The sequence below is a fragment of the Macrotis lagotis genome, chromosome 3, assembly GCF_037893015.1.
Source record: "Macrotis lagotis isolate mMagLag1 chromosome 3, bilby.v1.9.chrom.fasta, whole genome shotgun sequence".
NCBI lineage: Eukaryota > Metazoa > Chordata > Mammalia > Peramelemorphia > Peramelidae > Macrotis > Macrotis lagotis.
Genome location: NC_133660.1, coordinates 219,787,527 through 219,801,580, shown reverse-complemented (window position 1 = coordinate 219,801,580; position 14,054 = coordinate 219,787,527). Strand labels below are relative to the sequence as shown.

The 14,054-nt window shown below is 36.5% G+C and overlaps 1 protein-coding gene across 2 annotated transcripts in view; it reads left to right on the top strand.

Annotated features, from left to right (window-relative positions):
- DOK7 (docking protein 7) overlaps window positions 1-14,054 on the top strand; it is a 116,263-nt gene that overhangs the window by 48,745 nt on the left and 53,464 nt on the right. For both annotated transcript variants that reach the window (XM_074229860.1, XM_074229859.1), the window contains one exon: window positions 13,063-13,170. In XM_074229860.1, coding sequence (XP_074085961.1) covers window positions 13,063-13,170 — 108 coding nt within the window. The remainder of the gene's footprint in view (window positions 1-13,062; window positions 13,171-14,054) is intronic.

Genomic DNA, 14,054 nt, shown 5'->3' with positions numbered 1-14,054 from the left:
GTGACTTGCCTAGGGTTCCCCAGCTAGTAAGTATCTAAAACTAGATTGGATCTAGAGCCTTCTTACAAGATAACAACCAGAACTTCACAGAGTATATCCTATAATGTCTGCCCTGGACAGAGATACTATTTTTCCTTGTTCTGGACATTCTGCCTTTATTTAATATAGCCTAAGATTTTTTTATTTGCTTTTGAATGCCATCAGATTTAATTCATTAAACTTACAGTCTACTAAAATTCCTCTCCTACCTTTGAAAGTGAATTATGAATTTTATACAGATATGAATAATAATAGTAGCTCTGATTTACACAGTATCTACAATTTATAAAACCCTTTTCTTACCAAGACCCTATGAGGTAAGTACTGTATATATTACTGTTACCATATAAGAGATCAGGACATTGAGGCTCAGAATTTAAGTGATTTTTCCAGGATCACAGAGTTAAAGTGGTGGGCTAGTCTAGGACTAGAAATCAGAGCTGCTTCTTCTTCCAAATCCTGCTGCCTCTTGCTGTCTCAAAATATGGTGCCTGTTCCCAAGAAACTTTCTGACTAGTAATAACAACAATAATAAGAATAATCATAGATTAATGATAATGATGCATTTTAATAGAACTTTGAGATTTGAAGAATGCTTCATGTACATGATCTCATTGTACCTTAGGATGATCCTGTGAAGGTGGGTTCTTGAAATGATCCACATTTAACAGATAAGGAATTTGAGGGTTAGAGAGTTTCAATGTCTTGGCCACAGACACAAAATTAATAGGTGCCACAGTCAGAATTTGAGCTCCCATCTTTCTTGACTCCAAGTATAAGGGACCACATTTCCATTAGACTACAATGCCAGAACATAAAACCAGGAAACAATTTAGAATGAAGTTAATGAATCAGAGGTATAGACACCATGCTGGGAGAGTTGAGAGGAGACAGAATTCACATCCCTTTGGGAGAATTATAGATTTCATTCAGGAGATGACATTTGGACCGACTTAGTGGAGACTTAAGAAATGGAATTGGTAAATAAACATGAGGTGGATTCAAATGTGGCCAAAATCTTTTCTTGGGTCCAATTTGTTTCTGGGCTCTCTCCATGCAGATGGGTTGAGTCAAACCAGTTGCCAGAAATGGCTCTGTAGGAACATATTATGTAAGGGAAACTGGTGTCCTTTGTACACAAAAGGGATGCTGTCTACCCTCTATCACTAGAACATGTGCTATGAATTGTCCTCTCCCCCAGCCCCCCAAGCCATATGGTGGCAATGGATGAGAGCTAAACTAATCAACTCATTATAGTTTAATCTTTGACGCTGGCCACATTGCATTAGCTTTGTATTCTATACAAGGGAATATATTGGCCACAGGATGTTGGGACTTTGGAAGTCTCTTTTCTTCTGCCGTGTGGGATGTGCTGTTAAAACAGAACTCCTTCTTTGATGTACTTACTTAGATAGAGTACCACAGACATATGGACCACGCACAAATACCCAGATGGATACAGAAAGGCCAAATAAGCTTCTGCCTGCCTTTCCCAGAGGGTCACTAGCCAAAGTTAACCAAAGATGGCAAGAGACCCAAGACCACCCAGATAGTTAATCCACTGGGAGTCAAAAGGACCTTACCTGGCCATTCATTCCTTTACTTTGCTACACTTGGAAACAGGAATCACACAAGGAGTTGGGGGAAGTTCCATATTATCACCGAACAGAGCTTAAAAGCTGGCCCAGGTGAGATAGGGCTCTAGCCTGTCATTAAAATAAGGGATAAATGGGAATTAAACAATAAGGAGGAAAAATCAAGTGAAAGAGTTAGATTAAATGATCGCTTAAGGATCCTTCTAATAGAGCTATTAAAAATACTCACTTATATTTCTAAACTTTCAAGTCTGCAAAGAACTTTCCTTGGAGATGCCAGTATCATGGCCCCCATTTTTATAGATGAGTACATTCAGACCAAGGGAAAAAAGAGTGAGAAGTTGGACCCAACATTAATAGCCAGGTCTCTTGATAGCGGGTCCAGCCTCTTTCTTCCACAAAGGAAGGTTTCATTCTAGAACTCACATCACAGAATCCTGGTACTAGTATTTTCCCAGGACTAGTAGAATCCCTCCTATTCATTACTCTGTAGTCCTCTGGTTTGATTGTTTCTCTAGTGTGATGTGATACTTTTTGTAAAGAAATGCACGGGCTCCCCCTGCTGATGGTCTGTTAGTTTGTTACAATTGTGGCTCATTTCAGTCCGCATTTATTTATCCAAGCCCCTGCTAGGTTTGAGGCCTTGTTCTTGAGTCATTATCTGGCAAGAGAAGGTGAAAGAAAGATCAGTTTTTAAAAGAAGACACAGACACAAGATAAACTATGATGTAATGCAAAAAAAACCTCCCAAAACCCAAACCTTACAACCAGTAGAGACCCAGGTTCAAATCCTGTCATAATTCCAAGGGAAGTTACTTAAAGTCTTTGTGCCTCCATTTCTAATGTGCAAAACATTTTATAATTCTTATTACCTTCTTTACAGAGTTACTGTGAATAAAGTACTATATAAGCTTTTAAGAGTTAGAAAAATGGCAGTGAGTTTGGAGATTGTGCAATAAAAGTGGATTTTTTTAAACTGGGTCTTTCAGTGGTCTTATGCTTCCTTAAAATTTTTGGAATCCTTTGGATAATATGGATAACAAATTTGCATGAGAATGAGTTTAGTCTCTCTTCTTAAGAAGAGAGACAGCAGGAGTCCTTCCATCCTTTATTCTCTTCAGACCACACAATTTTGAGTTTCTGTCTTAGAAAGGATGTATACCACCTAATGTATATCAAGGGGAGAACAGCCAGCATGATGAAGAGACTAGAATCTGTTCCATTCAAGGAGCTAATGAAGGAAATAGAGATGTTTATAGCTAGTTGAAGAGAAGAAGATTGAGATGATAACTTGATCACTGTTTTCAAATAGCTATAGGTGTGACATATGGGATTAAATGTTTTGCTTGGCTCCAGAGGCCAGAATTAGGAATACCAGGGTGGGAAGGTGAGTAGGAAAGTAGATTTTGACTCAGTTAAAGGTAACAGAGCTACCCCAAATATAGTGGGCTGTAGTAAGTTCCTTATCACTTGGGAGGTTTTTAAGTGAGGTTTGGATGGCCATATGTCAGGGATATTTTTAGAGGGTACACATGACAATAGATGGCTTCTGAGGTCCCCTTCAATGCTGAAATTCTGGGAATCTGTGACTCTTTACAGATATCAGAAGGATGAACTTCACTGGTAAGCAATGAGTATCCCATCTCTGAAGGTTTTCAAGGATTTGTAGAGAAAATATGGATTGGATTGGATGATTGCTGGAAATCTGACCAATTTTATTTTATTTTTTATTCTAGTTGAAGGAATAGGGCATGAGTATAAGAAAAGTTAAATAGATATTTTTAAAATTTAAACATTTAAAATTTTAAAATTTAGTTAAATAATCCTGGGAAAGTTAAATAGTGAAAAATTTTCAAATGTTTAATAGTTAAAAAGTTAAATTATTTAACTTTAAATATAATTTATTTTTTTCTTTTCAAATGATTTAAATAACTTTTCTTGACATCAGCAAAAGAGCTGCTACAAGACAGTATCTGATGATGATAACTTATCAGATGATTGCTATTGCCAGAAAGCTCTGTAGGTCTTTAGAGGAGGGAGTTCTGTGAAGACAGAGATGAGATACTGGGCAGATGCTACCAAGCAAGGGGCTTCTCAGAGGCATTTCCTTTTTATAGGAAAAAAAAGCTGATTGGGTTTAAGTAAGGTCACTGGACTGGAGAAGTCTTTGCTTTGATTTTACCCAAAGGCATTTCTTCTGATGAGGAAAGACTTTGTCAAGGGATTTGGGAAAAGACACAGTTTCTATTCTCTGGCCAGAAGTGTATTTGGGAAATAAGACCCAGATTGTCATAGGGTTTTTAATCTTCTCTCTGGATTTCCCAGAGGTCAGAATCGCCCCCCCCCCCCAATATAGTGGAATCTAAGACTCAATACAAAAGTTGACTTGATATTAAGGCTGCTATATACAAGGCAAATATCAAGATTTACCCGATGAATTGACTAGAAACCCTTCAATGAATTGATTGTCTCTCACATTTTCGCTAATTAGAGTTCTTGGTAAATACATACCTCAAGTCTGGTTCTGTGATATTGTGTGTGTGTGTGTGTGTGTGTGTGTGTGTGTATCTAGTGCATCTGAGTGAATCTTGAAAATGGCTATGTTCCATTAGATTTATTTCTACTTAATTTAACTATAGTTTATCAAAATTTGTTATCTATTTCTGCTTCCCTCTTTTCTTCAGAACATTCATACTCTGTCATCTGCCTGCTATCTTCAGGTCACTGTTCTTAGGTTCTAAATTTGGTGTTACACTAGTGAGTTGAAGATTTCAGATGAGATAGTAGAAGGAGATGGTGGAGATGTGGTTGAGATAGCATTGTGTTCTAGCCTTGGCTCTCACATTTCACTAGTCAGAGGACCCTGGCTAAGTTATTTAATTTTAATTTTCTCACATATAAAATGGAGATGCTTCTTGTATAACCTACTTTTTAAGAGTTGTGAGGAAAGTGCTTTGTAGGCCTTCAAGTACCATATTAATAGAAGTTGCTGAAATTATTAACAAAAAATGGAGTATGGGTGATGGGATGCATAGACTACATAGCTGGTCCAACTGGAAACTCCATCCAGAGAGTCAGTGTGGTATGGTAGAAAGAAAACTTGTTTTAGGGCCAAAGGACATGAGTGTGAATCCTGATTTTATTACTATGTCGCCCATATAAGTTAAGGCTTTAAATGGTATCATTTTGGGATCCTATTACTTAGGCAGATACGTTTTGACCCAGTACAGAGAAGGCAAAATTACTTGTTGGTAGGTTACTTGGTACTTAGAAGCTCCTACTGAAGTGATAATTCACAAATAAAGGTTTAATAATAACCATAGTTAGCATTTATATAGAGCTAAAGTATTTTCAGAGCTGCAAATATTATTTCATTATATGCTTATAATGTCTCTAGGAAGTATTGTTGAGCCATTTCCATCGTGTCCAACTCTTCATGACCAAATTTGGAGTTTTCTTGGCAAAGACACTGGAGTGGTTTGTCATTATATTCTCTAGCTCATTTTATAGAAATGGAAACTGAGGCAAACAGGGTTAAGAGATTTGCCTAGGGTCACAAAGCTAGTAAGTATTTGAATTTTGGTCTTCTTGACTCTATCCACTGTGCCATCTATTATTTTTTTTATTATTCCCCCTCTTTACAGATGAAGAAACTGAGGTAAGACAGCAGGAACAATTTACCCAGGGTCCCAAACTGTAGTAATTGTCTGAGACCAGATTTGAAATCAGAGATTTCAGAATTCCATCTGCTGTATTACCTAGCTATGTCTCTCTTACAATAGTATGGGTCATTTCTTCATCCTATTGACATACATGCATGCACAGTTCATGAGAAATCACACCTTTGACCTAAGGAAGAGGTCTATCAGGTTCCATAAAAATACTGATTCAGGTGGCCCACATGATTAATGCAATAAATTCAGTGACCATTTATTAAGCACCACTATGGGCAAGCCAGAGATGAGCATACAAAGATACAGAAAATTCTCTTTCTCAAGGGACTTGTAACCTAATAGGGAATCCTCACTATATGGACGAGAATGCAGAAACCTAGAATGGATATATGACTTACCCACAGTTCTACAGATGACAGATGGCAAGGTGGAGATGGCAATTCAGGTCATCTTATTCTAAAAATTGCTCTTTTCCCATAGATTCATGCTAGGCATCTCCTGTGTATGCAGTTAAATGTACAAATACAAAGAATATGTACCAAGGTTATAGTGATGTTCAAAGAGCTGTAAGATTTAAGAAAGGAAATTTAACTTTTTTAAGCTAGGGCAGTAAGGGAAGGCTTCATGGAGGACCTGAACTGGGCTTTGAAGGAAGGCAGAGATGAAGAGTGAACCTTTATGGTGGTGATGAGAGCGGCAAGCAGGCTACAATCAGGGGCTAGCTAGTCAAGTTTGACTGGGATCCAGAACATTGAAAAAACTTTTTAGTAAGGGATTCAAGGAAGGTTGAAGCTAGATTGTGGACCTTAGGAGCTGAATCAAAGAGTTTATATTTTCTTTAACTCTATCCAGGATTCTATCCTTTCTTACCCACATCTGTAGGAAATCAACTTTCTCAATGCATCATGGAATTCATCTTGCCCTCTTCAAATCCCTGAAGAGTTTGCCTGAATTGATGAACCAAGAGTCAACAAAAGAAAGACAAGAAAAGGAGATATTTTAAAACTTCAAAAGACAAGTATCTTTAGATCTTTAAGATAAATTATGCTTCTGATTTCCAATCATCAGAGAACTCCAAATATAATAGTGTTTCCTATCCTGGTTCCAACACTTTTAATTATTAGCTATGTAAACAAGTTCACTTTGCTTCTCTGAGCTATGTAACTAGTTCAATTTGCTTCTCTTTAAAATATGGATATTACACTAATGACTACAAAGAGTTGTAAAGAAAAAAAAAGAAGTTTTTTGTAAACTTGAAGCAGGATACTAATGTGAATTGCAGTTGTTAGCATATAGTACTTTACAGTTACAAAATGTTTCTTCTACTTTCCCATTTGAAGCTCACAACAATTTTGAAAAGTGGGTGTGATATTTGATAGGGCAGCTAGGTGGCACAGTAGATAGAATACCAGACCTGGAGTCAGAAAGCTTCATCTTTCTGAGTTCAGATCTGACCTTAGACACTTAGTAGTTATGTGACTCTAGGCAAGTCATTTCACCACAGTTTTCTTATCTGTAACAAGAGCTGGAGAAGGAAATGTCAACCACCCCAGTATCTTTGCTAAAGAAATCTTTTATGTGGTCCATAAAGAGTCAAACGGGAGGCAGCTAGTGGCACAGTGGATAGAGCACTGGTCCTGGAGTCAGGAGTAACTGAGTTCAGAACCGGCCTCAGACACTTAACAATTACCTAGCTGTGTGGCCTTGGGCAAACCACTTAACCCCACTGCCTTGCAAAAACCTAAAAAAACAAAAACAAGAACAAACAAAAAAAGAAATAAAAAATGACTGAACAACAAAAAGGGTATTTGAAAAGTTGGTGATATTAGTCCTCTTTTATAGACAAGGAAACAGAGTCTGGGAGAGAGTAAGTGACTTCCATGTGTATAGTCACATAGCCAATAACTGACAGAGCAAGGATTCAAACCCACCTTTTCTGATTAGATCGCATTTTAAAATATTATTTTATTTTATTTTTTCAATAACATGCAAAGATATTTTTCAACATTCAATTTTTTGTAAACTTTTGAGTTTCACATTTTTCTACCTCCCTCCCTCCCCACCATCCATGAGCATGAGTGATTTGGAGTAGGTTCTGCATGTACAATTATATTTAACACTTGTTGTAACAGAAGAATCAGAACTAAAGGGGGAAAAACAATGATAAAAAAACATAAAATAAGTTTCAAAAGTGAAAATAGTATGCCTTGGTCTGCATTCAGAGCTCCCTAGTTTTTTCCTCTGGATGTGGATGAAGTCTTTTATAATTGTTTTTGGTCACTAAACTGCTGAGAGGAGGGGCATCCATCATAGTTGATCATCACACAGTGTTGTGGATGGTGTGTACAATGATCTCCTGGTTCGCCTTAGTTCACTCAGCAACAGTTCATGCGAGTCTTTCCAGGTTTTTCTGAAGTCCATCTGCTCATGATTTCTTACAGAACAGTAGTACTCTATCACATACATATACCACAATTTCCAGTCATTTCTCTATTGATGGACATCCCCTCATTTTCCAATTCTTTGCTACTACAAAAAGAGCTGTTATAAATATTTTTGTACATGTGGGTCCTTTTTCCTTTTTTATGAACTTTTAGGAACATAGACCTAGCAGTGGTATTACTTAGTCAAAGGGTACACACAGTTTTATTGCCCTTTGGACCTAGTTCCAAATTACTCTCCAGTATAGTTGGATCAATTCACAACTCCATCAAGAGTATATTAGAGTCCAGGGTGGCTAGGTGGTGCAGTGGATACAGCACCGGCCTTGGAATCAGGAGTACCTGAGTTCAAATCTGACCTCAGACACTTAGTAATTACATAGCTGTGTGGCCTTGGGCAAGCCACTTAACCCCATTGCCTTGAAAAATCTAAAAAAAAAAAAGAGTATATTAGTGTCCCAGTTTTCCCACATTCCTGCCAAAATTGATCATTTTCCTTTTTGTCATTTTAGTCAATCAAACAGGTATGAGGTGGGTATCTCAGAGTTATTTTAATTCAAATTCATCTAATCAATAATGATTAGAGCATTTTTTCATATGACTATGGATAGTTTTAATTTCTTCATTTGAAAATTGCCTGTTCATATGCTTTGAGCATATATGAAAAGGGGAATGACTTTTATTCTTATAAATTTGACTCCGTTATCTATATATTTGTAAATGACTCCTTCATCAGAAACACTATCTGTGAAAATTATTTCCCAGTTTTCTGTATTCCTCCTAATCTTGGTTGCTTCAGTTTTATTTGTGCAAAACCTTTTTAATGTAATCAGAGTGATCCATTTAGCAATTTATAATGCTCTCTATCTCTTATTTGGTCTTAAACTTCTCCCCTCTTCACAGATCTGACATATAAACTATTCCCTTTTTTCCTAATTGGCTTATTGTAGCAGTTTTTATATATAAATCCTATATCCATTTCTACCTTATCTTGGTATAGGGTGTGAGATGGTGGTCTATGCCTCATCTCTGCCACACTATTGTCCAGGTTTCCCAGTAGTTTTTGTCAGAGTGAGTTCTTATCCCAGAAACTGGAGTCTTTGGGTTTATCAAACAGTAGATTACTATAGTTATTTACTACAGTTTGTTTTGTACCTACTCCATTCCACTGATCATTTATTTACTCTGTTTCTTAGCTAGTACTAAAGAGTTTTTGATGACTGCCACTTTATAACTTAGTTTTAGAGCTGGTATGGTTAGACTACCTTCCTTTTTTTTTTTTATTAATTCCCTTGATATTCTTGACCTTTTTTTCTCTAGATAAATTTTTTTTAGGTTTTTTTTTTTTTTGCAAGGCAAATGGGGTTAAGTGGCTTGCCCAAGGACACACAGCTAGGTAATTATTAAGTGTCTGAGACCGGAGTTGAACCCAGGTACTCCTGACTCCAGGGCCAGTGCTTTATCCACTGCACCACCTAGCCACCCCTCTAGATAAATTTTTGATACTACTTTTACTAGCTCTAAAATTTTTTTGATAGTTTGATTGGATAGCATTGAATAAGTAATTTCATTTAGGCAGAATTCTCATTTTTATTATATTTGCTCAGCCTACTCATGAACACTTGACATTTTACCAATTGTTTAGATCTAACTTAATTTGTGTTCTTATAGTTTATGGACTTGTCTTGGCAAGTAGATTCCCAAGTACTTTATGTTATCTACAGTTACTTTAAATGGAATTTCTCTTTCTATCTTTTGTTGCTTTTTTTATACAAGTAATTAGTAAAGGAAAATGATTATTTTCTTTCAGAATAGTTTTTCTAAAAATCATAATAGTAAAGAGTTTGAGGAAGGAAGAGTTTTCACATGCCTGGGATTCTAGATTTTTAAACTTTTATCCATGTGCTTTCAGATTTTTATTTCATATTTAATTTTTTTTTAATTTAAAATTTCATATTCTTCTCCTGAGGGTCTAACTAAGAACAATGGGTGGAGGTTATACATTGTTTGAATTTGGCTTAGTGAGAGGAAAACTTCCTAAAAATGGGATGTCTAAAAAAAACAGGACTGGGCTGTTTTGAATGGTAATGAGCTCCTCATTGCTAGCAGTGGTTGGAGATCAGCAGGAGACTGAATTTACTACTGATTAGAGTTATTTTAAATAATTCTTTTTAAAAAAATAGAGTTTAGTCAGAGTTTGGACTAGTTTCCCTTTGAAGTTCTTAGGTTGTTTACTCTATGAAGAAATTCAGTGGTGCCTTTGTAATTACTACTGTCTCTTTCTAGAGAATGAGAATAAATTAGGTGCATTTCTGAGACAGGGAATCCCTCTCTCTGCACTGATCCATTCCCCATGTTTTTGGGGGTGAGGGGCTTACAGTTAAAAGGAAGGATAGCCATTGATACAACAGCTGCTAAAGATGCCGGGCATTTTTAAACTGTTGACAGTAATCTTGTTGAAATACCTTCCAGATTGCTACCCATATCTGCTTGGGGAGTGATGTTAAACTGAAGCTTTGAAGTATTTATAATCCAAACTTCATAATGGAGGACCAACATTAACTTGCCGTCATGCAGAGGCATTTTTTTTTCAGTATGCTAGAAAGCAGTCCTGGGGGGTTTTAGAAGTGGGGCAGGATTTTAGGGTAGGAAGAAAATTTTGAGACAAAAAAGCTGGATTCCATGGCCAGTTTTACTGCTATTCAGCTATTCACCTTGGCAAGGAAATTAACCTCTCAACTGAAAACAAAGATTGTAACTGGTCATTCCTGCTCTACTTATCTCCAAATACCAGGTCTCCTTCCTATATTGCTTTCAGGTTTGCAAAGTCCTTCCCTCCTACTATATGTATTATTATTCTCATTTGGCAGATAAGGAGACTGATTTTCAGAGAAGCTAAGTGATCTATGGTAATGCAGTTAGCAAGAATCTAAATTGGAATGTGAACCTATCTTATGTTAGAGATGCAGTGGGAAGGGAAAAGGATGGATTAAGACAGATGAGCAGGGTTCAAATCTTATTTCTGTTATTTACTGTGTGTGTGTGTGTGTGTGTGTGTGTGTGAGAGAGAGAGAGAGAGAGAGAGAGAGAGAGAGAGAGAGAGAGAAGTGGAGGAGTAGGAGAGAAAAGAGTGGGGGGGGAGAGGGAGAAGAATAGGGAGAGACAGAGACAGAGACAGATATAGATACTGTGTGCAGATCACTTAATTTACCTGTACCTCAGTTTCCTAACTATGGAATGAAAATATTGGGCTAGATGCTCTTTGAGATCCCTTCCAGATGTAGAGCAGTATGCTCCTATGTTTAGATAATCTCTAATAATCACCAAGTTGGGTGATATAATGGATAGAACAATGGATTTGGAATCGGAAGATTCATCTTCCTGAGTTCAAATCTAGTGTCAGACACTTACTGGCTGTATAACTCTGAGCAAGTCACTTAACTTCATTTGCCTAATCTGTAAAATGAGCTGGAGAAGGTAATGGCAAACTGTTTCAGTATCTCTGCCAACCCCCCTCCCCCCAAATGGGGATCATAAAGAGTTGGACAACTGAAATGACTGACAAGTTTCCTTACAGTGCCAAAGTCCTGTGATTCTTTTTGTTATGAGGTTGCTCTGATGGGTTCTGGGAAGTTATTTCCTCAGAATTCTTTTCAATATGGTCAGAAGTTAAAAGAATCAAGGGGATGGTAAAAGACAGAATCAACTTCAACCTTATGACATTTTTTTCAAATCTATAACATTGTCTTGGAACCAAGGTGGTCTTAGTTGGCATCATGGTATAGTGGGAAGAGTTATAGATTTGGAGTCAGGGGACTTGGGCTTGAGATATTGTGGGGAAAGTAACAAGTCAACCTAAAGATGGAATATCAACTAGTTATTATTATTATTATCATTGTTGCTGTTGTTGTTGCTTTTGAGGGTGTTTATGATGATCTGGTAACCCAGCTATTTGTCCCTATCAGTTGTGAACAATTATATCTCCTGTAGAACAGAGGTATTGAACTCCCTTCTAGCCAAGAAAAATGCAGAACCAGATTAAAATATAAACTTGAAAATGTTTAACAAAATAAATAAAATGTGATACATGTTCTTTTGTGATTCTCTGACTACTTATGATGCATTTAGTCTAATGCTTCTGTTGTTGAGACCAGGGATGATGGGATTGTGCATTAGGGATCTCAGAATTTAGCTATTATCCAGCATCATCTATTCTCCAAAGCAATTTTTTGGATAAAATTCTGTCTTTCCCCACTTTGAATTCTATCCCCAAAGCAAATCTCATTCTAAACTATATCATATTTAATTGTATGTACAGTAAAAATGTCCCCATTGGACTATAAAGTTCCTTGAGGACCATTTTTCATCTCTATATCTAGAACTGAACATACCAGCCCAGAATATATATATATATATATATATATATATATATATATATATATATATGTATATATATATACATATATATGTATATATAATTAATAAGCTTTGTGGAAATTGAATGAAATTAAAATTTATCTTAAGGGCTGATGGTTGGTGCAATGGATAGAAAGTGCAGGGTCTAGAGTCAGAAACACCCATCTTCCTGAGTTCAAATCTATCCTCAGATTCTTGCAAGCAAGCTGTGTGACCCTAGGCAAATCACTAAACCCTATTTGCCTCAGTTTCTTCATCTGTAAAATGAGATAGAGAAAGAATTGGCAAACTACTCTAATATCTTTCCCAAGAAAACCCCTTATGGGGTCATAAGGAGTCAGTCAGACATGACTGAAAAATGACTCATTTGCAACATTTTTACCTTAACTCAATCATTCTCTGGAGCTATGAAAAGCCATTGAAGCTCCATGGAAATCTGAGTCCTCATATTTCCAGACCTAATTAGTTTCTTTTTAGCCAACATCCAGTTGATGGCTTTTCTGTTTTCTTACCCATATTCCCTTTACATCAGCAGAATGAAACAGAGGGTGTCATAATTATCTGACACTTTGGGGGCTTTCTTTAAAGTTAGCACTGGTCACTGAGACAAAGTAAAAATCCAATTTATGAGGGCACAGTGAAGGATGTGACCCAAATGGTCCAGATTGCCTGTCAACGCTAATGAAAGTTAGAAACCCACCACTGAAACAACTTAAATAAAACTAGAGAATGAACCACTTACAAGATTTAAATTTTCACAAAACTCTGCCAGAATTGGTATAACATTAAAATGGTAAATAGTGAGGGAATTTTCTTTTGGGGGTGGGGAAGAGAAATGTACTATTTTGTTGTGGCTAATCATTATGTCCTCCTTTCTTTGCCCCCTTTGAATTTTAGATCCAAATACAAACCCGTCGTCCATGGAAGAGAGAGTGGCCCATGAAGCTCTACAGTTAGAGAAGAGGCTCAGTCTTCTTTCACATTCAAGTCGTCCAGGAAGTGGAGGTGAGAAGCCACTGAAGCCCATCAGCAACTTTTGCCACCACCCCCCCCTCAGGGATGGCATGGGATTAGAGGGGACAGAAAAAAAGCTCATCCCCTTTCTAGGGTGTGATTTCTTCTCATTAACAGGAACTAGTGAGTGTTTTCTCAGAACTTCCTAAAGCAATGTCTCCATGATAGAGACTAGATTGGTGCTATGTGAGTTAAAGGGGAAAAACAACAGTGTTTTAGGATGCGATTTATGTCAATGTTTCTCTATCACTTGTTTATACCTATGGTTCAAAATGCTAGGAGGATTTAATAATATTAACTACTTATAGTTTTATACCTTAGGGTTTATAATGCCCTGTGAGTTAGAGAACAAGGATTATTATTTCTAGTTTATATGTGAGATTCTGGGAAGTTAAGAGATAAGACTTGTCTAGCATGTCCCAACAAATGAAAGTTGGAGCCAGTGATTGAAACTTAGACTTCATACTTAATCTAAACTTTGTTCTTTTTCTATGACATCATGCTGTCTGCTTAGAGCTTCTGCATCATATGAATATCATTAATAGGTCAAGTCTTTCAAACTGGATTATTATTGTTCTTTTAAATTTTTTTCAATTATGAAGCATTTATTTTTTTCTCTCTCCTTATTCCTTGGGTTGGGGATTGGAAAGTAAAACAAAATCTTTGTAATAAATATACATGATCAAACAAAACAAATTCCCACATTGATCAAGGTCAAATTTGTGTCTATTATTCTGTATATTAATCTATTACTTCTCTGTTAAGAGGTGTATATAGAATTCTTTATTATTGATTCTCTAGAGTCTTATTTTTAAATCTTTCAAAATTTTTTAATTTTTATTGTGTTGTTATAGGATAAACTTCTTTTGGTTTTG